This window comes from Neomonachus schauinslandi, chromosome 2 (genome assembly GCF_002201575.2).
Source record: "Neomonachus schauinslandi chromosome 2, ASM220157v2, whole genome shotgun sequence".
Taxonomy (NCBI): domain Eukaryota; kingdom Metazoa; phylum Chordata; class Mammalia; order Carnivora; family Phocidae; genus Neomonachus; species Neomonachus schauinslandi.
In genome coordinates this window covers 84,973,443-84,998,178 of record NC_058404.1, presented here as the reverse complement: position 1 = coordinate 84,998,178, position 24,736 = coordinate 84,973,443, and the positions used below count along the sequence as shown (strand labels likewise).

The 24,736-nt window shown below is 42.5% G+C and overlaps 1 protein-coding gene across 1 annotated transcript in view; it reads right to left on the bottom strand.

The window, feature by feature from the left end:
- Nucleotides 1–24,736, bottom strand: part of TBC1D9 (TBC1 domain family member 9) — a 119,594-nt gene that overhangs the window by 49,172 nt on the left and 45,686 nt on the right. Inside the window, exons 2-3 of the mRNA XM_021679352.2 lie at nucleotides 20,192–20,302; nucleotides 6,125–6,243 (exon numbers count right to left, since the gene is read on the bottom strand). Of these exons, the coding sequence (XP_021535027.1) occupies nucleotides 6,125–6,243; nucleotides 20,192–20,302 (230 nt within the window). The remainder of the gene's footprint in view (nucleotides 1–6,124; nucleotides 6,244–20,191; nucleotides 20,303–24,736) is intronic.

Below are 24,736 nucleotides of genomic sequence, written 5' to 3'. Positions count from 1 at the left end.
ATATATATACATATACATATACATACATATATATATATACATATATATATATGAAATGAATGAATAAATATAACTGACCGAGTGGGAAACCACTAGTAAGTAGTAGCAGTTGGGTTTCTAGGCAACCCCAATGGCCAATCAACTTAGCGTAAGCCTGGAGACCCTCAAGTGGGCTAATACCTTTCCCCTGGACCACTTAGCAGGGCTCTGACCTAAAGTCAGAGTAAGGAGAATACTAGAAGGGAGTGATGTATAACAAAGCAAATGATACCCATGTTTTGAGTGGAAAAACATTCAAACGGCATTATTCCAGATCTACTAAATACCATGCTTCTAGAATGCTCATCCAAGTTTAAAAAACAAGATATTTCTTTTTTTTATTATTTATTTATTTATTTATTTATTTGACAGAGAGACTGCGAGAGAGGGAACACAAGCAGGGGGAGTGGGAGGGGGAGAAGCAGGCTTCCCGCCGAGCAGGGAGCCCGACGTGGGGCTCGATCCCAGGACCCCGGGATCATGACTTGAGCCGAAGGCAGACGCTTAACAACTGAGCCACCCAGGCACCCAAAAACAAGATATTTCTAATATGAGAGAATTTATGAGGGTACGGAACTAAGAAACAACACTCTGGAACACTCCAGGGCCTAGTACATAACATCAACAGACCAGGCCTTGCCAACTAATTTCAACAGTAAAGTCCCCATAGGGTTCAACTCCCAACTTCCCCACCTTTAAGGGAGAGGATCCAGAAATGCAGAACCTGTCCTTAGTTTGCTTGTAATTTCTTAGCCAGGTGGATAATGGAACAAAGGGATGGCACGTCTCCTTCTTTTATGTTCTACAGGTTCTACATAACATAAAATGGGTTATCCTGGTTCCAGACAACAGCTTCACCTAACTGAAAAATTACTACAATCCAAATATTTGGGATGCCCAATATAAATTTAAACACACAAACGACATTGACACAGAATTCACAAAAAGGAAAACTAACTTAGCTAACATGAAAAAATGTTTAACCTCATAATCAAAGATAGAAAATTAAAACAGTACGATCCCATCTTTTACCTATTAAGCTTGGAAAACGATTTAAACCAACCAGAATACTGAAAAGTGGTATAATTGCACAGGGATTCGGGCACATGGGTGGCTCAGATGGTTAAGCCTCTGCCTTGGGCTCAGGTCATGATCCCAGGGTCCTGGGATCGAGTCCTGCATCAGGCTCCCTGCTCAGCGGAAAGCCTGCTTCTCCCTCTGCCTCTCTCTCTATCTCTGTCTCTCATGAATAAATAAATAAAATCTTTAAAAAAAAAATAATAATTGCACAGGGATTCTAATATACTGACAATCTCTACTAAGTTCCATGAAAAATGTGTAAACTAACTCAGTAACCAACATTTTGTAATTTGTAATCTATCCCAAAGGAATGAAACAAAAACTATAGGAGACCTTATATGAACAAGTGTTCACTGTATTGTATTACTCTTTGTGCCTGTCCACGTTGGTCTAGAAGCTAAGGGACTTCTAGAAAGAGAGGAATGGTGAGGTCAATAGTGGGATTTATTCCATTATTAAAATAACTAAAAATTATATAACAATACCAGTCAAGGAAACAAAGACGTGATACAAAATTATATGCACAGTAAGACTACTATTATGATAAAATGCACTCTAGAAATCTAGAAAGAAATACACAAAATGTGATCTATGGGTTTGGATTATGGTTGCCTCTGTAGTTAATGATTACATTTATAATTTATAGAAGTTAATTAAATCTCAAAACAAATAAATTTGTTGGTTCCCTTCATTATTGGACAACTGGGAATGCTTAAAGCATTCATTTGCACATGAATGACATTCTTTCACACATAATTGCATTAATAGCAATTCCTTCCTCATAATTGGTTTCAGGGGAATTAAATGTGACATTTTTGGTATAATGGAAACAGTGAGAAGAATGGCTATTTGACATAATTGTCCTTGTTTTATTTTCTGGGTTTTTTTGTATGCTTGTTTTTCTTTTCCTCCTGGCTATTGTCACTTCTAAGCAATTTGTATCTATTGCCCAAAGACGGCACCATCTGAGGGAGGACTAGCAAAACCTAACTGGGGACGTCAGTAATGGCTCCTGCATGGGGACAAGGGCTCACGCCTATCCCCGCACCAGTCAGCTGCCCCCTGCAATACGGTCAAATGACTGTCAAATGAGGAACCTCACACTCTCTCCGTTTCCATTACTTCCCAGAAATTCAGCCATTACTTCCCAGAAATTCAGACACGTGACTCAGAAATGAAATGAAGAAGTTATAAAATCAGATGGGTTTTATCAATAAAACAACTCTCAGTTATTTGAGAACACTTTTTTTGTTTGGAAGCTCCTCCCAACTTCAAACTGACCCTGCCCAACATCTTCCCTGCTCCCATTTTTACCCTCTTCACTACCTATCTAGTTTCTTTAATTATGACCACGGAGTAAAAACTGAAATCAGCCATCCTGAAGCAGTGAAAAATATCCATCTTGAGGGGCAAAGGGTGGGAGAAAGGAAGAGGCTGATATATGTGCTTTTGTGCTGCTCAGCCCTCCCTAATTTTATGTGGTCCAGTTAAAATTCAGTTCTCTCCCTCAAAAATATCAGACCCTAAAAACCAATGATATTCCACTTCTTTTTCTGATTATAAAACTACTACTTGTTCCTGTAAAAGTTTAGTGAAAGAGAAGAAATTGACCATCCTGTGTAATTTTAATGAGAAGTGAACTATCAGATCACTTCCTAGAATTCTTCCTTAACCTGGGGGTAAAGAAAGGCTTTCTAATGATGACTAAAAATTTGGAAAGAATTTGTAATTTTGACTAAGTAAAACATTTAAATGTTCCATGGCAAAAACTATCATGAGCAAAGTCAAAAGACAAATGACAAACTTAGGGAAAATATCTATGATATATATTATCGATAAAAGGCTAATGGCCTTTATATAAAAGAACTTTTAAGAATTAAAGAAAAATAAGACCAAAAGTCCCATAGAAAAATAAGTGAAAGACATGAGCAGAGAATCTAGAGAGATATAAAAATGCCCATTAAACATTTAAAAAGATGTTCAACTTCACTCATAAGTGAGATAAATGCAAATTAAAACACTAAAATATTTTCCCATCAGATTGGCAAAAACTCAAAAGCTTGATAATCTGCTTTCTTGGTGAAGTTGTGGGAAAACAGGCATTCCCATACATGCCAGCGGGAATGTAAACTGGTACAACTCCTGTGTGTGTGTTGGCGGGCCGGGGGGGGGATTTGGCAATATGAAGCAAAATGACACATGCATTTACCCCTTGACTTGGCAGTACCACTTCTCCCAGTTTATCTTAAAGATAGATCCCCACAATACAAACACACACACACACATAGCCATGTATATTATTATATGTATGAATTATAATTGTATGTACAATTATAATTGTATATTATATGTTTGTGTGCATGTGTGTGTGTGTGTGCGCGTATATATATTTATAATTGCAAAATATTGGAAACTACTTAAATGTCCAAGGGTAGAAGAGGGCTGATTTCTCTACAGTACATACACACATAATATGCACCTATTAAAAAGAATCAGGCACTAAATGCAATGTGGGATCCTGGATTGGATCATGGAATAAAAAAAGACATGAAGTGGAAAAACTGGTAAAATCCAAATAAAGTCTATAGTTAACAATATTTTTTTTTCTAAAGATTTATTTATTGGGGCGCCTGGGTGGCTGTTGGTTAAGCGTCTGTCATGATCCCAGGGTCCTGGGTTTGAGCCCCGCATCAGGCTCCTTGCTCAGCAGGAAGCTTGCTTCTCCCCCTACCTGCTGCTCCCCCTGCTTGTGCTCTCTCTTTCTCTCTGACAAATAAAGAAAATCTTTAAAAAAAAAAAAAAAAAAGATTATCTATTTGAGAGAGAGTGAGTATGTGTGCAAGAAAGGGTGAGCAGGGGGAGGGTCAGAGGGAGAGGGAGACAATCTCAAGCAGACTCCACACTGAGTGTGGAGCTTGATGCGGGCTCGATCTCATGACCCATGAGATCATGACCTGAGCCAAAACCAAGCATTAGATGTTTAACTGACTGAGCCACCCAGGTGGCCCTGTAGTTAACAATATTGCATTAATGTTCATTTCTTAGTTTTGATAAATATACTATGGTTACAGAAGATATTAGTATTAATGGGAGCTGAGTGATATGGTCTATGGGAATTCTCTGTCCTATCTTTTATAGTTCTTCTGTAAATCTAAAAATTAATATTTCAAAAAAAAAACCAAACTACTAAAATGTTTTTTAAAAAATAAACACAACATGTGGATACTGTCTATGAACTGATATGAAGTATTACCCAAGAGTTATTGAGTGAAAAGAGCAAATGCAGAGGAGCGTAAGTACATGAAGACTGAGGTATAAGAATTAGAGAAAAATAAGAAAAATACACATATCTGCCTCTTTTTACAAAAAGAAACACAGGAAGGATAGACCAGATAACAAGGAAGTTGGTTAACTACAAAAAGTTGGGGAGAACAGGGTAGCAAGGATGTAGAAGGGAGTAACACTTTGGGAAATTTAAACTTTTGGAAGCATGTTATTATTTTCTGCATGTAAAAAATAAAATTAAACTAACAATGCAGCAAAGAAGAAAGGGCCTGAAACAAAGCGAACTGAAACAAAGAGCTGATTCCAGGACTGGGACAGAGAAATTACAAGATGAGTCTGGGACATGGGGACACCTGGGTGGCTCAGTGGGTTAAGCGTCTGCCTTCAGCTCAGGTCATGATCCCAGGGTCCTGGGATTGAGCCCCGCATCCGGCTCTCTGCTCAGCGGAGAACCTGCTTCTCCTTCTCCCTCTGCCTGCCACTCTGCCAACTTGTGCCCTCTCTTATCTTTCTGTCAAATAAATAAATAAAATATTTTTAAAAAAAGAAAGAAAGAAAATTTCAAATTGTTTATTATTGGAAAAGGCAAAATTAGTCACTCTACAGTGGAGAACCCGGGTAGGTAACACCTTGCTGGGTCTATCACCCATGAGGGGAGATATCATGTGCCTCCAGAAATGATACTCTTAAAAGGATGTAAGATTACTTATGAAGTGCTCCACCTGGGCATGCATAATCAGAATCAAATCCTAGGAAACATCTGACAAAACCCAAGACGAAAAAATGTCCCGTTAAAAAAAACAGAACCGCATACTTAAAAACATGAATGTCATCGGGGCGTCTGGGTGGCTCAGTCATTAATCATCTGCCTTTGGCTCAGGTCATGATCCCAGGGTCCTGGGATCGAGCCCCGCATCAGGCTCCCTGCTCCGCGGGGAGCCTGCTTCTCCCTCTCCCACTCCCCCTGCTTGTGTTCCCTCTCTCACTCTCTTTGTCTCTCTCTCTCTGTCAAAAAATAAATAAAATCTAGGGGCGCCTGGGTGGCTCAGTCGTTAAAGCGTCTGCCTTCAGCTCAGGTAATGATCTCAGGGTCCTGGGATCAAGCCCCGCATCGGGCTCCCTGCTCCGCGGGAAGCCTGCTTCTCCCTCCCCCACTCCCCCTGCTTGTGTTCCCTCTCTCGCTGTGTCTCTCTCTGTCAAATAAATAAATAAAATCTTTAAAAAAAAATAAAAATAAAAATAAATAAATAAATAAATAAAATCTTAAAAAAAAAAACCAACAACAAACATGAATGTCATAAAAGACAAAGAAAGGCTATAGAAACGTTCTAGATTGAAGGAGACAAGAGATGAAAACCAATTCAATTGCTTCCCAGACTGGATCCTGCGCTGGACTGAAAGGGAAAAAATGCTAGACAAGACTGGAATATGTGCCAAATATTAAAGTATAATGTTAATGTTAAATTTATTGAAGGTGATAACTGCAGTGTTATTATTTAACAGAATATTCTTAGAAATACACACTGAAGTATATGGGGGGAAATTCCACTCAAATAGAAAGTAAATGAGCACTCAAATGATAATGTAAATGGGGTAAAATGTTAACAATAAGAGAATATGCAAAAGGTCTACTACAGGCTCTTATTTTTTCAACTTTTCTGTAAGTTTGAAATTGTTTCCAATTAAAAGTTAAAGCAAAACAAAGCAAAGGACCCACTACCTGTATTTTTCCTCTCACAAATGTGGTGATATCATTCTCGTTTTCAAAGATGGAGAGTGTCTGCAGTAGATTCTGCTCAAGCCATTCCCAGTGTTCGGTGATTTCTTTTCTGGAACCGCCTGTATGAACAGTAAGATGATAAAAAAAATAATAAAATTTTGGGAATTTAAAAGATACTTAAACAGGTTCACTTCATCAGTGTCACTAAAGGAGACCACTGTCCCAACAGCTCTGCCTTTAAATGTTTTCTTCCCTTCAGATGAAACACAGAAGACACCTAAAGATATGGAAACCTGAGAGTAAGCACTGATCAGGTGGGTTCAGAAATTCTCCTAACACTGTCTCCAGTAGAAGTTAGCAACATTTCTCCCACTCAGGTCTCTGGATTGGGACTTGAGCACAACCCTCCGCTTGTCTCCCTCCTAGAACCTGCACTTCACAGGGTAACCTAGATCTTGTTAGGATACTAGGTTACAGTTGTTAAGTTGCAATGATTTGAGAGCTTTCGTATGCCCCTGGAGGTTTGATGTAACCTCCTCCTATAATGGGCAAAAATGATCCTCACTCACTTCAATTATGAATGAGATGTGAAAGGGGATGATCGCTGAAGAAGAGCTGCCTGGCTCTCGCAAGCACAGCTGCCTTGAAATGTAATGGGATGAGGTCATCCTCACAGCCTCCGAGCAAGTCACTGCACTTGGGTCAGTGGTGAGAAGCATTAAGTCACCTCGCCTGGCAAGCTCCACACTGAAACCACCCCAGCCTTGTAGCATATGTAACCGGCACTGCTCTCCGCTCACAACTGCAGGGTGTCACACGGAGGCGTGCCGTCAGGATGTGGTTGTAAAGATACTGGGCTAAATTCCTTCCCCTTCCCCTTTTATTCTTGCTCTGGCATTGTTAATGATCTTGCAGATAACCATGTTTTATAAATCATTCATATACATATAGACAAATCGTATGCACTACTCATTCCAGAATTAAGGAATGATTTTCTGATTCCACTGGTTCAACCTCCAGGTATCTCCTCAGATTTCCAAGCTTTCTTTTCCTTGATTTCTTAACAGTGTCTTTTCTTCTCTTGGTCCTCTGTCACCAGCAATTCAAGGTAAGTCAGAATCTCACTCTGACTCCTGACAAAGAAGGGCGGGAGACACGAGTGTGTCTACAATTATACTCAGAACTGTAAGAGCGGGGCGCCTGGGTGGCTCAGGCGTTGTTAAGCATCTGCCTTTGGCTCAGGTCATGGTCCAGGGTCCTGGGATGGAGCCCCAGATCGGGCTCCCTGCTCAGCGGGAAGCCTGCTTCTCCCTCTCCCACTCCCCCTGCTTGTGTTCCCTCTCTCGCTGTGTCTATCAAATAAAGAAATAAAATCTTAAAAAAAAAAAGAACTGTAAGAGCAGAACTAAAATCTCCTTGAGGTGAGGTAGGCTTGAGGGGTTTCAGAACCACTGTTTAAGGAAAGGAAAAACAAAACCAAACCCAAGTTCGTTTTCTTTTATTTTAAGACTAAACACCAAAACCGCCTACACGGAATACCGATGGAGAGGCTGAAAAGCAGATTTGTTAGTGGGGAGGCAGCCCTGCGAAAACACGAAAGAACAGATTGCAGCTCTTTTGGGGCATTACCCATGGCCTACTTATTTGGGTAAAGGCAACTACGATGTCACGGAGAGAGCTAGAACTCAGGACACCTGGGTCCCCCTCCCTCTGCCACTAGCCAGTTGGGTGACTTTAGACAATTTGTTTAATCTGTAAAATGGAGATGAATGAAACATACACACACACAAACACACACAACAAACCCTTACCCATCTCAGAGCGATGCTATAAAAATCCCAAGGAATCATGTCCTCAGAGATAATTTGGAAAAGAGGCAATATTTTTCAGATGCAAAGAACAATGCCCATTTGAAATATTTAGGAGAATGAGTCATTTTGGAGTTTACCAGAGGGCTTTAAAATATTATACACTTTAAATTTTTAAATAGTTACTGGAAAAAAATTTTTTTTTAAAGATTTTATTTATTTGAGAGAGAGCAAGCAAGTGTGAGTGGGGGTGGGGCAGAGGGCGAGGAAGAAGCAGACTCCTTGCCGAGCAGGGAGCCCGACTCAGGGCTCGATCCCAGGACCCCGAGATCATGACCTGAGCCGAAGGCAGACGCTTAACCGACTGAGCCACCCACGCGCCCCAGTTGCTGGAAAAATTTCTAAAGTATACAACACCCTTCCTTGTCTGTAAACAGGTCCCTACTATCACCAGCTGTGACTGGCTGTGATAGATAGAGCCCTGTTAATGCCTGCCATGAGCCCTCCACCCCGGCCACCCGTGCTTGCTGGCCTCTCAGATGTGTGCACCTCAGGACAGAGGCACTCCTGGAGACCCACAGGACTGCTGAGCTTCTGCAGACCTGCCGGGCACAATTCTCAGCGTCTGTCTGATCTTGTCTTCTGCCCCTGCCTATGTTGATTGCAGATGTGCCTTCCAGAGGCTGGTTTTCACACGGTCAGGCTACTGACTGCTATCTCACCATGCTCTGCCCTTGACCAGGTAGTCACTCGAGGTACTGGACTTTGAGTTCCTGTTACATTGGCTCTGGAATCCAACCTCAGCTCAACCTCACTAATCCTCAATTATCCTGAATAGAAAAGTCCATCAGCTACAAGACCTAGGATAGAAGGTGTGCTTTCAGCTTTGCACATGTTGCCTTCAAAGTGTTCTTTCTGTCCCTCTGAAACAAATAATACATTATATGTTAAAAAAAAAAGAAGAAGAAGAAGAAGAAGAAGAAGATAGCAGGAGGGGAAGAATGAAGGGGGGGAAATCGGAGGGGGGAGATGAACCATGAGAGACGATGGACTCTGAGAAACAAACTGAGGGTTCTAGAGGGGAGGGGGATGGGAGGATGGCTTAGCCTGGTGATGGGTATTAAAGAGGGCACGTAGTGCATGGAGCACTGGGTGTTATACGCAAACAATGGGTCATGGATCACTACATCAAAAACTAATGATGTAATGTATGGTGACTAACATAACATAATAAAAAAAAAAGTGTTCTTTCTGTACATATTCACGTAAGCACACCCACCCACCCACACACGCAGGGTAAAAATGGTGTATATGCATGCATATACTCATTCAACAAACATTTACTCATACTTCCAATTGTCATGGATAGAATACAAAGACATTATGGCTAATTCCCAACTTTTTCTTTTAAATATATACTTTTGAAGATTTTATTTATTCATTTTTAGGCAGAGAGAGAGAGCACAGGGGGCTGAAGAGAGGCAGAAGGAGAGGAAGAGCAAGAGGAGAGCGTGGAGCCCGACACATAGGACTCCATCCCATGACCCCGAGATCATGACTTAAGACAAAATCAATGGGATGTAACCAACTCCGCCACCCAGGGGCCCCTCCCATCTTTAAGTAGGCCAGCCGAGCACTCTTGTTCCGAATTTCAGATTTCCTATAAACATTGTTTCCCCACCTCCTGCCTTCTCTGCTGTCCCAGGACCTGCCGTGTCCCACCCCGTTGCACTGTCCATCATTTCCATGATCTCTACCTCCTACCACCTAACACCATTTGCACCGTTGGCTCTTCTACTTCTTGCTGCCCAGAATGTAAATCCCCACGTTTCTATCTTCTATTGCTACCACTGCCCCCCCACTGATGCTGCTAGTGTGGTTTCCATTCAGCTCTCCATCTCCTGTTGCTTCTCCCATACTTCTGAGGGTCACATAAAAAGACTAGGCTTCTAGAGCCATCCTGAGCCACTCACTGCTCCCACGTATAGGAAAGGAGCCGATACGGCGTATCTCCACAGCTTTAGGTCTTGCAACCCTTTCAGCGTACCCGGTGCCTTGGGCCTACTTCTGTACTACCAAACCGGTTTTGGAGGTTTCTTCTGGCTCTATCTACATCTAAGATATCAAAGTTCCAGAAGACTGAACTCTAGATAAGGAAGGACTTTGTGTACCATTATATGAAACCATTATCACCATATTTGAGAAGAGAAAAAAGACACAAACGCCATCAGCCAATGGTAGTTTCAGGAATTACCTATGGATACTTACCTATACCCAACAATACTTTCTAGGGCAAGTAATGAAATGTACCTTCTACGACAAAAACACCACATTCTCTGAACACTTTCCTAAATGTTCCAGGTTCTGGGGACTAGAAGTATGATCAATACCGACAAAGCAGAGCTGGATTCCCTGACCCAGCAGACAAGACAAATTCTGAAGATGCCACTCTTGTAAAAATTATTTGTGAAATCACGTGTCCATGTCTGTACACTTCTCACTCCAGACCAAAGAGTCCACATTACCTCTCAGAGATCACAGAGCAAATGTCCTGCTGTTTGAGACCCACTGTTGCTTTGCTGGACCACTCTTCAGGAATGAGCTAAACTCCAAAGGAAAAATGTTGGAATCCTAAATGTTCCTTATAAATAGCTCTTTCCTTTCTTAAGACACTAAATACAAGTGCTGCAATATTTAAGATCTTGGAAGTTTTCTTTGGTTATTTTTTAAGGTGAGGTAACATGGAGCTCTTGTGCTGTGAATAGGGACTGGTCTATTTACTCAGCAGTTTTTTTGTTTTATTTTTTTAAGATTTTATTTATTTATTTGACAGAGAGACACAGCGAGAGAGGGAACACAAGCAGGGGGAGTGGGAGAGGGAGAAGCAGGCTTCCCGCTGAGCGGGGAGGCCGATGTGGGGCTCGATCCCAGGACCCTGGGATCATGACCTGAGCCGAAGGCAGCCGCTTAACGGCACCCCCACTCCGCAGTTTGAACAGAAGGTGTTAGATGCTTAGAACAAGAAAGGAAGGGCTTGGCTGTCCATTTTCTGGAAAGGCTTCATTTACAGAGATACAGCAGGAAAAACAAGCTGACCTAACTGTGCAATCAGCTGGCACAACAAAGAAAGCCAGTCTTGGGAAAGAGAATCCTCCAGAAAATCCAAGTTAATCCAGGTTAAAGCATTCTGCTGTGGTAAAAACTAGATCAACACCTGATGGGCTTAAGGTTACTTAGAAATTAATTTTAGAAAAATGGGAATCTTTTATCTTTCGGAGTGGTGGTTTTTGTTTTGTTTTGAAGAATACTAGCCACAGGCTCTGTGCATATATCTAGGCAAAATTTGAACATTCTTTAAGATGATGAAAAATACAAAATCATCCTAGTCTAATTTCTCATCTAGCTTTAAATGTATCTTTTTTTTTTTTTAAAGATTTTATTTATTTATTTGAGAGAGAGAATGAGAGAGAGCAAGCACATGAGAGGGGGGAGGGTCAGAGGGAGAAGCAGACTCCCTGCCGAGCAGGGAGCCCGATGCGGGACTCGATCCAGGGACTCGATCCAGGGACTCGATCCAGGGACTCCAGGATCATGACCTGAGCCGAAGGCAGTCGCTTAACCAACTGAGCCACCCAGGCGCCCCGCTTTAAATGTATCTTAAAGTACATAAAGGCTGCTTGAAATAAAAAGGAAGAAGCATTAAGATGGAACCATGATTTGATTCTATCATATCTGGCCTCTGAGGATTAAGAACAAAGGCTTACAGCCCTACTGATAGATAATCAGCAGATATTTCTTTGTGATGCATGATTACCTAGCTCCAAAACCTATACTTAAGGATGAATACCTACCATTTACATTGGCATGGATGGAACGGGAGGGGATTATGCTAAGTGAAATAAGTCAATCAGAGAACGACTGGTTTCACTCACATGTGGAATATAAGAAACAGTGCAGAGGATCTTAGGGGAAGGGAGGGAAAACTGACTGGGAAGAAATCAGGGAGGGAGCCAAACCATGAGAGACTCTTGATTCTGAAAAACAAGGAAGAGGAGGTGGGTGGGGGGATGGGGCAACTGGGTGATGGGCATTAAGGAGGGTACGTGATGTGATGAGCACTGGGTATCATATGCAACTGATGAGTTATTGAACATTACATCTGAAACTAATGATGTACTGTATGTTGGCTAATTTAGTTTTTTTTTTTTTTAAAGGATGTTATTTAGAAAAACAAAACAAAAACCCAAAAAACAAAACCTACTTAAGCGCAATAAGTATGACTAGAGGTTAGATTACTTGGAATAAGAAGAAGCCTGGTTATCAGGCAGACAATATCACATCATAGATCAGAACACAGGCTTTGATGTCAAAAAAAGTACAGCTGGTTTCAAAAGTACACATACTGACTCTGTAATCGTAGGTAAATTCATTTCTTTGTGCTTCAAATGCCTCATCTTTAATATGTAGGTAACAACACCTGCCACACTGGTTTGTGCTGGGGATTAAAGAAGATTATACACACATGTGAAGTCCTGAGCACAGGTCTAGAATATATAAAGCACTAAATAAACAGTTACTTTTGCTATTACCATCGCAAGCAATAGACAAAGATCTCATCTTGACTTAGGACGCTGGAGGTATTTCTAACTTCTGATGTCAGGGCGCTAAAACATCGGCTGGTTAACCCTTGCCTGACTAACATGCATTCAGCAGAAATCTCTCTGGCCATGGCATCATTATGTTTGTACTGCTAAGTGTACATATTACTGGAGTAAGGCGTGCATAGAACAATTCCTTGTGTAACTACTGTTAAGCTTCTTACATAACTGCTTAAATCTCTTATGGGCCATAACAATATGCTCATAGCTTTATAACCACTTTTTTTTTTTAAAGATTTTATTTATTTATTTGTCAGAGAGAGGGAACACAAGCAGGGGGAGCAGAGGCAGAGGGAGAAGCAGGCTCCCCGCTGAGCAGGGAGCCCGATGCGGGGCTCGATCCCAGGACCCTGGGATCATGACCTGAGCTGAAGGCACCCAGGCGTCCTGCTTTATAACCACTTTGAGAAAAGAGAAGCCCAGGTAACTCATCCAGCCTTGACTGTAAGATTCCTACAGTCCTGGATGTGGTTGATGTCCTTATTTTAATTTCACTTAAGTGCCAAGGTCTTTTTCCCACTCTGATGGGGAGAAAGTAAATGGCTATCTTTCTGGAAGGCAATCAAGCTAGGGACACTAAAAGCCTTACAGATATGTATATTTTTGACTCAGCATATCTATTTCTATAAATTTATCCTCAAGTGATAATTAAAGGAATGTGAAAAGATTTTTTTTTCAGAGGGTATTGATTAAGGTTGCTCAAAACGCAATTAACATTAGGGGAAAAAACTCATGTTTCTGATAATAATGTATCAGATAAATTATGTTACACACACAATAAAATATTATCTACTCATTAAAACATGTCAGAAATAGGTTTTATTGACATGGAAATGTCATATGACACATACATGAAATGACATATGACATATCATGACATATGGCATATACGTGTGTGTGTGTGTGTGTGTGTGTGTATACAAAGTCTTTGTCTACAAAGTCTAAAAGGTGATTTGGAGGGGCCCCTGGGTTGCTCAGTCAGTTAAGCGTCTGACTCTTGGTTTTGGCTCAGGTTGTGATCTCAGGGTCTTAAGATCAAGCCCCATGTAGGGCTTCGAACTCAGCGAGGAATCTGCTAAAGTTTCTTTCTCCCTCTCCCTCTGCCACCCTCCACACTCGTACGCTCCTTCTCTCTTTCTCTAAAATAAATAAATAAATCTTTAAAAAAATGTAAAAAATAAATAAAAGGTGATCTGGAGTGTGGTATTGTTTTTAAATTTTATTCTTTTTGCTTATCTTTATTTTCTAATTTTCTGCAATGAACATGTATTACTTAAAGAAAAAAAACAAGTTGGTTTTTTTTTTTAAGATTTATTTATTTATTCTAGAGAGAGAGAGAGAGCGCACAAGCAGGAGGGGCAGAGGGAGAGGAAAAGAGAATCGCAAGCAGACTCCCTGCTGAGCGCAGAGCCTGACATGGGGCTAGACCCCACAACCCTGAGACCATGACCCAAGCCCAAATCAAGAGTTGGATGCCTGACTGCGCCCCCCAGGCACCCCACAAGTTGTTTTAAGCTGCTGTGTTCCCAAAGATGCAAGAATAGTTTTTGAGATACCCGGACCAAGAAAGGATGATAAAATGCCAACTTCCACATTACATGTATTTCATGTGGATGGCAACTAAATTACCCCACATATTCTCTCTCTATTGTACAGAAATGGCAGGAGCAGAACCAACTAGCAATCTTTAATTAAACTCTGGGTCTTACCAGCTGCTGACTACAAGAATGCTTAATCATAAAGGCCAGTATGGTTCTACTCAAAAAGTACTGGGCTTTTCATCTAAAACTAATGATGTAATGTATGGGGATTAACATAAGAATAAAAAAAAAAAAAGTACTGGGCTAGGAAGAGGGAGACCTAAGAATTAGGTCTCAGCTCTGCACTAACTAGCTACAACTAGGATTGTGAACTTGGGCAACTCACCTTGCCTCTGCATCCTATTAAAATAAAACCGTTAGGCAAGATGGTGGCTAAAATAGCTTTCAGTTCTGAAAACGAATGAGCATCTAGGCCCAGATGAAATTCTGGGATGGTAAAGAAAAGAGAAACTAAATCAACAGGCAACCAAATCAAGGCACCATGCAGGGCTGTGTCATCAGTGAAGTGCCCATCAAACACACATTTCCTTTATCAGTCCTGCTGAAAAGTCAGATCCAGAGGGAATTTCATCATCTCCTTCTTTCTATTTATTGCTCTTCTCGATGGTCCCAGAGCTCCTCTGTAGACCACGTCCTTGGAGTTACCATCATTTTTATGTGTCTATATTCTCACTGAGGCTGTATAACCCTTCTTACCGTTAGAACCTTCTAGCTCTTCTAATGGGGAGAGCCAAATGGGTTGCCTTCTACTGAAATCCACTGAAGGCCAAGGAGGGCAGAGGACTGGGCTCTCTCCTGCCTCTGGAGCACCAAGTACAAAACATCCGCTGCTGAGGGAAGACCTGTAGCTGTTTAGCTTCCTAATGAGAGCCTCAGATGAAAAATAGTCAACTGACTGCTGGGGAGAGGGGGAGACTGTCAGAATATAATGAGCTCAACAAAGCTGGCTAGACAAATTCCTATGGTACTGCTTCCTTTATGTCCGTAAGAGATGGCAAAAGGTGTAATTTACTGCACAAACCACTGAGCAAAATGCAATTCAGCAGGCTAGAATTGATGGCACAATGGAGTATCAACTGAAGAGAAAGGTGGTCCGGATGCCTGGGTGGCTCAGTTGGTTAAGCGTCTGCCTTCGGCTCAGGTCACAATCCCAGGTTCCTGGTCTTCCTGCTTCTCCCTCTGCCTGCCACGCCCCCTGCTTGTGCTCACATGTGCTCTCTCTCTCTCAAAAAATTAAAAAACAAAAAAAAAAGAAAACAAAGAGAATGGTGGCTTCAATTTGGGTAGTAGTGAAAAGAAAGTCATTACTTAGGAATGTTTTTGGTTCCCTTTCCCAATTAAAGCTCTCAATGTCAAGGAAAAGTAAAAAAATCAAACCAATCTGGATACAACTGTTAGAAGATTAGAAGCAGGGGCGCCTGGGTGGCTCAGTCGGTTAAGCTTCTGCCTTCAGCTCAGGTCATGATCCCAGGGTCCTGGGATCGAGCCCCGCATTGGGCTCCTTGCTCAGCGGGGAGCCTGTGTCTCCCTCTCCCTCTGCCCCTCCCCTCTGCTCATGCTCCCTTCTCTCTCTCTCTCAAATAAATATTTAAAAACAGAAGAAGAAGATTAGAAGCAGCTTATGAAAATAATGTTTCACCAAATAAGTCTTGCTTTTTTTCCACCCTTCTTTCTATATGGTTCATATTATTGCCAAGCTCCAGGTGACCGACTGCTACGTTGGGAGTAAGCGAGACTCTGCAAAAGACTCGCTGTGACTCAAGTCTAAGGCAAGTCAAACGACTAGGATTTACCCCTGCTCTTCTACAGAAAGTGGTCTCCTGAAGACACTGATGGTTGATACTCCCTTGCATCCAACTTACACGTTGCAGATTCACGACATGCATGGCGTACAGCAACGTTTTGCAATCCTGTGGATTCTACAGGGCAGTGAGCTAGACTCACCTGGTTTTCTGCTGACACTTCTCTTACAGCAAAGATTCATGAAAAGTCAAGCAAATTAAAAAGCTCTTGACACACTGTCCCACCAAATACCAACTTTGTAGTTTATTAAAAAAACCCCAAACATTAAAGTGACAAACCAAAAGGTCAGCATATCAGAGAAATCTGAAAGCTGACAGCTTCCGCTCTTAAAATCCTCTCCTGAAAGGGAGCCAGCAATTTGGGTTTTAAATGGAAATCGATAAGAAGGACTAATGGGTGAATGGGACTTTCACGCTGGTTGTCACTTCCGTGGAGTCTTAAACAAGGAAATTCTGGAGGTATCTCTATGGGTAATCAATATATACAAAAGCGAAAGCTGTTCTGGGCTTATTATAATGAGATCATGCAGTTGTGACAGGCATTATTTACTGGGAAAATGAAAGTACACCTCTTTGTGGTATAAAGTATGCCATCAGCATGTACTGCCTCGTGTTCCTTAGTGTTGGTTTGGCAAATAATTCAGGAATAATTCAGCTTTGTAACTCTGGGCTCTTTCCTACACGAGCATTCACAAGAGCATCTGCTTCAGAGAATGGCAAAGCCTCAGAAACGGAGAGGAGTAGTGATGTCAGGTCACAGGGAAAGAAGAAAAGCTTAGGGCTGAGCCGGCAGGAACAGAAGAGTCACAGAGGCACAAACCAGAAGCTCCCCTCAGTGTAAATGCACACTGCCTGGCAAGTCCAGGTGCCTAGAATTGCTGTAAGGAGAGAAAGGAGAGCTCTAGGAGCTCCAGGCTCCAAAGGATCTCAAAAGCCTCCGGACACAAGTGGTAGGCAGGCTGGAAGGTGAGAGAGAAAGTGTCAGAGTGTCCTTTCCACACCCTTGTTAAGTGGCCCTGCCGGCTTTCTAATTCTCTTTCTTTTTACTTCGTCACTTGCTGACTACAATGTCTATTTTAACACATTCTAGAATGTTTGCCGACTAAATGTGACACGTTCCCACCAACCACCTCAGGACACTTCCCCCTCGACAGGAGCTACTGGGTCCTTCCTCTGTGTATTGAATGACGGCTTAGAGGAGCCTGGGTGGCTCGGTAAGCCTGTCTTCTTCAGGGTCCCAGCTTCCCTCTTCCTGTAGCCTTGATCTCCTTCCTCTCACTCCAATCCCCACCCTTCACTCCCAGGTGGTTTTCTCCATGCCCTGCACCCTGATGCCATGCCTTCATTCACCAGAATGCATAAATGACTGATATATTCCATCATTTCTCATGGGCCTGTCTGCATCTAAACCAGAATAACTCGAAAGGGATCCAACACTACAATGCTAGAATTTCAGGTACCATTAAATCCTTGAGGGAGCATTCCGAGGGCACCAGGGCCTTCCAGCAGCTGGAAATCACACCCAGATAACCTCTCCTACTGTGTAAAAGCCCAGCTGAGATTCTTGCATTTAGTTGGGCACCCTGCAATCACCTGGCACTGTGTGGTACTGGTTCACACTGGGTTATAATTGAATATTTACTTCTGTTCTCAAGAGCAGAGACCGGATCTAATTATCATGATATCTTTAGATCCTAGCACAGCACTTCCTACTGAGTAGAGATCAACTTAAAGACTGAGCAAAGTCAACTGAAAGAGCTCCCAATGGCCAAAGCTAGAATGATTTGAGCAACAAAATAAAGTAGCACTGGACTCTCTAAAGTATAAAATCAATATGCGTGATTCCATACTGATAAAAATAATTGAATAAATTAAAACTCCCCACTCCTTAAGGGTGGGCTGTGGTATAGTGACCTCCAGAGAGTGAACAGCATCGTAAGGGACAGAAAATAATAACAGTGGAGAAACCCAAAAAATACTACTTCAGCTGGATGACTGAGGAAAACCTCATCAGTCATAAATTAACAATATGTACCTTTGCTTGACATAATGTGATAAAAATAGCACTTTATCTCTGTGATCTCCCTCAACAAAAATCCATCACCTTAGCCTAAACATGAGAAAAACATCAAATGGCAATAGAGGGAAGTTCTACAATATACTTGACTAGTATCCTTCAAAACCAGCAGGGTCATCCAAAACAAGGAAAGCCTGAGAAACTTCCACAGCCAAGAGCCTAAAGAGACATGATAACTAAATATAATATAGTATCCTGGATAGGGTCTTGGAACAGAAAAAGGACATTAGGTGAAATCTAAATAAACTATGGCTTTGGGCGCCGGGGTGGCTCAGTCGTTAAGCATCTGCCTTTAGCTCAGGTCATGATCCCAGGACCCTGGGATCGAGCCCCGCATCGGGCTTCCTGCTCAGCAGGAAGCCTGCTTCTCCCTCTCCCACCCTCCCTGTTTGTGTTGCCTCTCTTGCTGTGTCTTTCTCTGTCAAATAAATAAATAAAATCTTAAAAATAAAATAAAATAAACAAACTATGGCTTTTGTTTAGTAATAGTGTATCAAGAGGCGCCTGGGTGGCTCAGATGGTTAAGCATCTGCCTTTGGCTCAGGTCATGATCCCGGGGTCCTGGGACCGAGCCCCAAGTCGGGCTCCCTACTTGGTGGGGGAACTGTTTCTCCCTCTCCCTCTGCTTGCCACTCCCCCTGCTTGTGCTCTGTCAAATAAATAAATAAAATCTTAAAAAAAAAGTAATAGTGTATCATTATGGGTTCATTAACTAAAACAAATGTACCATACTAAGATGTTAATAATAAGGGAAACTATGTATGTGGAGGGCAGATGGGAGCTCTCTGAACTCTCTGATCTAAGACTGTTCTAAAAAATAAAGTCTATTAATAATAACTAAAAAAATCGGGCGCCTGGGTGGCTCAGTTGGTTAAGCGACTGCCTTCGGCTCAGGTCATGATCCTGGAGTCCCGGGATCAAGTCCCACATCGGGCTCCCTGCTCAGCGGGGGGTCTGCTTCCCCCTCTGCCCTCTTCCCTCTTGTGCTCTCTGTCTCTCATTCTCTTTCTCTCTCAAATAAATAAATAAAATCTTAAAATAATAATAAAAATAATAAAAATCAAGTGGAGGTAAAAAAAAAAATGAAAAAAAAATTAAGTGCTCAGTGCCCTTGCTTTTCCTATGGTTATTTGCAAAGCCACATGCAAACAAATAACTAAAAAAATCTTGGCCAGGGCGCCTGGGTGGCTCAGTCGTTAAGCGTCTGCCTTCGGCTCAGGTCATGATCCCGGGGTCCTGGGATTGAGCCCCGCATCAGGCTCTCTGCTGGGTGGGAAGCCTGCTTCTCCCTCTCCTACTCCCCCCTGCTTGTGTTCCCTCTCTCGCTGTCTCTCTCTGTCAAATAAATAAATAAAATCTTAAAAAAAAAAAAAAATCTTGGCCACTTTGGATTAAAAGTTATTTTCTTTTTTTTTTAAGATTTTACTTATTTATTTGATAGAGAGATAGAGAGAGTGCACAAGTAGGCAGAGCAGCAGGCAGACCTTCAGCTCAGGTCAGGACCCATGACCTGAGCCGAAGGCAGCCACTTAACCAACCACCACCCAGGCGCCCCTAGATTAAAAATTCTTGTGAGAGATCCAATAATGGCAGGGCTGCTGACCACCATTTTAAACACAGGACATTATTATAGATTATGATCAGGGAAAAAAAAAATCCCTACTCAAGTAGGAAGTACTGTGCTCAGATATGTATTGCTGAGTGCACACAAGTAGTCCCCATGTTCCTCTTCATTTCCCAGCTGCCCATGGAGTTAAGCTGGGGTCATGCGACTGGTTCTAGGCAACACAGTGTGAGTGGAAGTGGGGTGTGACACGTCCCGCCCAGGGAGTTAAATGTGGGTGTGCCTCTCTCTCCCATTTTTCCCTTCTAAGTCATCCTCCCATGGAGGCTTCGTGTCATTACAGTTGGAGAAGGCCACAGGATCCAAAGGAGACTTTGCCAGAGTGAGAATGGGGTAGACAAAGGAGCCATTAAGATTTGGAGTTTACCTGCTGAAGTGGCTATGCTTAATTACTCTAAAATACCAAGTGATTGTATTCCCAAATAAAGGGTCCTTCCCTTCTGGCAGAAAGTTGTTAATCACCAGATTTCTCCATATTTCTGAATATTGCTACTTACCACAGGCGATGGTCCAATAGACCAAAGAGTCTGGAGTCTGGTAAAGGATTCGGTAAGGAGCCACCCGGGCACTGGAGTCCAGCACAACATCAAGGGTACCCACGAGAAGGCCTGAGGGTGGAGAAGAGAGAAGAATGCTTAAGGGTCTCCCCAGTGCTTCCCCCAAATTCCCAGAGGCAGTGTCAACATACCCTTTCTGTTAGACCTCCCAATGCTCTTCCCCTAGAACCCTTCTCGACGGCCCCTCTCTTGTTGCACCCCACCTTGGCAAAGTCTTCATCTTAAACAGTCTGATGCTGACCCTACATTACTTTTTCCAATAACCTCCAAGAGAAACTGCCTAAGTTGGAAGGCAGTCTGCTGGTGTCAAAACTAATGGGAGGCTGACAAAGCTGGGAGCTCGGTCCCTGGCAAATGCCCGTACTTACAAATGCCTATTTAAAATAAAAATAAGTAGGGTATTAAGCACTTATGTGTTGGTGTCTCTGCTTTATCTACATTATGCCCAGTGTGCATTATGTCTTCCCCCTTTTCACCTAAGAAACAAATCCTTAATTTGAGTAACTTGTCAAGGCCTGGAAGCAGTCAGGTCTATCTGAGTCAGTGTGCCAGGCTGGCCTACATATTATTTTAATCTGTCCCACTTTTCTTTGTATTGGAGAAGTATAGGTTAGCTCAGCAAACATCAAGTAAGTACCTACTGTGGGCAAGGCAAATCCGGCAGGCACAAAACAGTAAGACAGAGTCCTTAAGGTATGTATAATCTAGTAGGGGAGAAGGCAAAGCAGTGATTTTCACACTTGTTTAGGAGTGAACAAGGGCTGTGAAACAAGCATTTCCCCACCTCGGTGGCAGAGTCCTTTAGCATTTGTCACATCAGTCATTAAAACCAGAGATGGCTGGAGATGACTGCCCTCCTCAATGATGCAGTAACTAGGCTGAGGGTCAGGAAAGGCATTGGGGTAGCATACGGTGGCATTCTGTGGGACAGGAACCTCACTGATCTGTCCAGACCCCAGGGGGAAACTCGCCCATGTCATCCAAGTCCAGGATGCCTGAACAGTCAGCAAATGAATTTACCTATTTATTCATGAGAAATGCAAATACTCAGTGCACCAATGCTCACTTAAGAAGAGGCAGCGTCTTCTCTTTCCAGGAGTGCAAATCTATCTTATAACTACCATTCCTCCAACATCCCCCCCTCCTGGAAAGTGTGCCTCCTTTATCTATCCCAACCTGGGATTAGGCACCGGACATTTTCTTCATTATTCTAATTAACATGGACACACAGACACACAAATTCCACCAAGTCAAATAAACTAGATCCCTTACTTGACAGGATGAATCCAAAAGATCCCCATAAAGTAAATGCCCATAATTATTCCAAAAGTTGGATGGAAATCAGCACAGAGTGGGATTTGGACTCAGAAGAACCAATCAGGAACTCTGGATAGTTTTCATCTTAGGGCAAGGCCTCTTATTTTCAATGCCTCGGTTTTCTCAAGGATAAAATGGAAGACAACATCACAGTTACGAGATTGTTCTTGTAATAAGACGGAATATAATAGGATTTAAGGGCAACAGGCTGAGTGGAATAAGAGGTTAAGAAACCAGCCTGGAACTTGCCAAGACACTCTTTTATTTAATTTGACTTCCACTTAGACGGCATGTCTATTAAAAATGGCTTTGGGATACTACTGATAAGTGCTTGAGGCTGACGTGGGGAGGCGAAAGGTCCCCAGGCTCCCTTGCTCTGCTCCTGCTGAAAATAAGCAGCATACTGGGGACCACGAAGCTCAGTGCCTGGCTCAAAGCAGGATTTTCATGAAGTTCTGCTGAATCTGAACCGTAAGTTCTTCTGAAACTGTCACCACTAGCATCTCCTGACATGTTGTCTTGGAACAATGTCTTGAGGTTTGGTTCCCACCATATCACCACATGGAATACCTTGATGTGCACGATACCAGTGAAATTCACTTCCTTCTGCTCTGGCAGCCTGGGGTCATAGAAAGAGCTGTATCGCTGAGTCACCTAGTGTTCAGACGAGCTCAGTTCTGGCTCTGACTCTGTTATAACCAGTTCTGTGGTGTGGACATGCCACTTAACTTCTCGTTGCTTTGACTGGCTCAGTTGCAAAGTGATCATAATAGCACTTGCCTTCCTGAACCAGGGTTATTAATCAAAAAGCCTACGGGAAGTTAACCATGGGCAAGTCCTACAGTTGTCCTTGGTCTTTGTCCAAGGACAGGAACCCATTTAGGTTCACTCCAAACCACAGTGACCATAGCCGACCTGAACACACCAGGAAAAACAAACTTTCACTAAAGTGGAAATTAATTCATTTGTGTGATCTGGCCTGTATGAAATACATTAAAATCCCTACGGCTTGTAGTTTTCCAAAGGGTAAATTTCCACATAATGCCACACATGTATGCATTTTTGTTTTCTCTACTGTGGCGTGGATTTACTGCAAAGACCTCTAATTACTTTTCAATTATCTGCAGATGGAAGAGTATATTAACAGGAAAAGCAGAAAAGAGTGCTCCAGCTAAGCTGGATTCCCTTCACTGTTAACTAGAAATACAAGTACATCATTCGTAACTGAGTGTTTGTAATACTTCACTCTTTTTGAATCAAAAGAAGAAATGAAACCCCCACAATACTGGAAATGGCACATACATTGGTTCTAAGGAACACGCACTGCAGTCTGGGCTTAGGGAATTCAGCCAAGGATTAGCCTACATGGTTTAATGAGCCTCTAAAAGACTGTCATCACAGATAAAGGTTCTTCAAGGGCAAGCACAGCTCACTGGGCAGAGCAGCCAACAGAAGTGGTCCCAGTTCTGGAATTCTTCAGTCCTGGCCCTGCCACTACCCCACTCTCACACCCAGCCTCCCTGAGCCTCAGTTTCCCCATCCTTAATGTCTCACTAGACTTGTATATTCTGTAACACACAGGAGGGAAGGCCCCTGAAAAGGTTCAACCTGATCCACTCATCTTGACCACCACAAAGGTCCCCAAGTGAAATCCACCTCCAATACCCATTATCCTAATTAACAAAATCTCCAGTGTCACTCAGGGACAAAGAAAACTGAATTGTTTAAGGAAGACCCCCCCCCCCCCCCCAAAGTGAGAGCTTCTGATGAGATACCAGCTCATCAACGCTGAGTGTGCATTCACAACTTGGCACCACCAGCTCCACTAAGATTTAGATGAAAACGAACAGGTACATACATACCTACTATAGGGTCCATGCTGAAATATTTTAAACTACAGACAGTATAATATTGTAATACGCACATGAGGTGCACGTACAATTAGAAAACTGTTGTGAAAATGCTTTGAAAACTTAAGGTACTAGATATTCAGACAGAAAGTAATACTGTGAATCGAGGTATGCAGTTGGCCAGCCAAATCAATAAATACACTCTTCCACATTAACCCAGACTCGCCCTTTCCCTTTTGTAACACTGAGCAGAATTCTCCCTCTATTCGGAATGTTGTGCTTATCTCACTTCCCACTGCCTTAAATGACAAACTCCTAATTGTTTAATACCTCTCTTTCTATCCCTCCTCCCCTCCAAGTTCTGCTTCTGTAGTACCTATTGAATTTATTTAAAATTACCTGTACATTTTGCCTCGTTCCACATCTCCTCCTCTTTCCAGAAGACCTCTTATGGAGGAGGCTGACTCTTTCCGACTCCTAGGTCCTACCCTTTGCTTGGAGCACAGTAAGCCCTGAACACATGTTTGATCAATGGATGAGTTCCCTAGTTTTTGAAAACCTACATAAGTTATCACTGTGCTGCCTAAACGCTATGGATACAAAGAATCAAGACTCTGGGAGAGGGCAAATATTCCTCCTATAGCCCCTATCCACACAGAATCCTGCAAGATGGGAAATCTGAGCCAGAGAATCCAATCCTCCCACCAACACCCCGCCCCCAAAGAAAAAAACCAACCCAGCAATCAAGATTTTCTTAGAAGTTTTATTACTCATACCTCTGAAATGGCTGTCAAAATACTGAACCTCTTATCATTTCCCACACAAAGCGCTGTTTTAGCAGCTGCTCTGGTCAGCTCTTTCTGGTGTTAAACAATCTTTGATTGCCTGAGATAACTGAGTCAAATTATGGCCCTCAAAATAACTCTTCCCCACATCTCCCTATTGTATTCGTTCAGAGGCATCATGTAACATAAAAATGCTGTTTTCAAGGAGATTCAGAAAATGCTGCAAAATTGGTACATTGAGGCTTCCCATCTGCCTGTGGGTACTGGAGGGGGTGTGACACACACAGAGTCATCACTCGCTCGGCTCCCGTGTGAGGAGAGTGTGGACATGTAGGAATGTGCCCGTGACAATGATCGATCACCTACTGACGATCTTGGAATTACTTAATGTCAAAGTGGACAAGGTCCTAAAGCTCATTCGGCCTTCCTCTACCCCCTTGGCCATGCAGCCAGCCAGAGGTCTACAATGACCATGGAAGCAGAAAGGTCAAGGGCATGGGCAATAATAGTCCCTCCTCAGAGAATGCCACGGA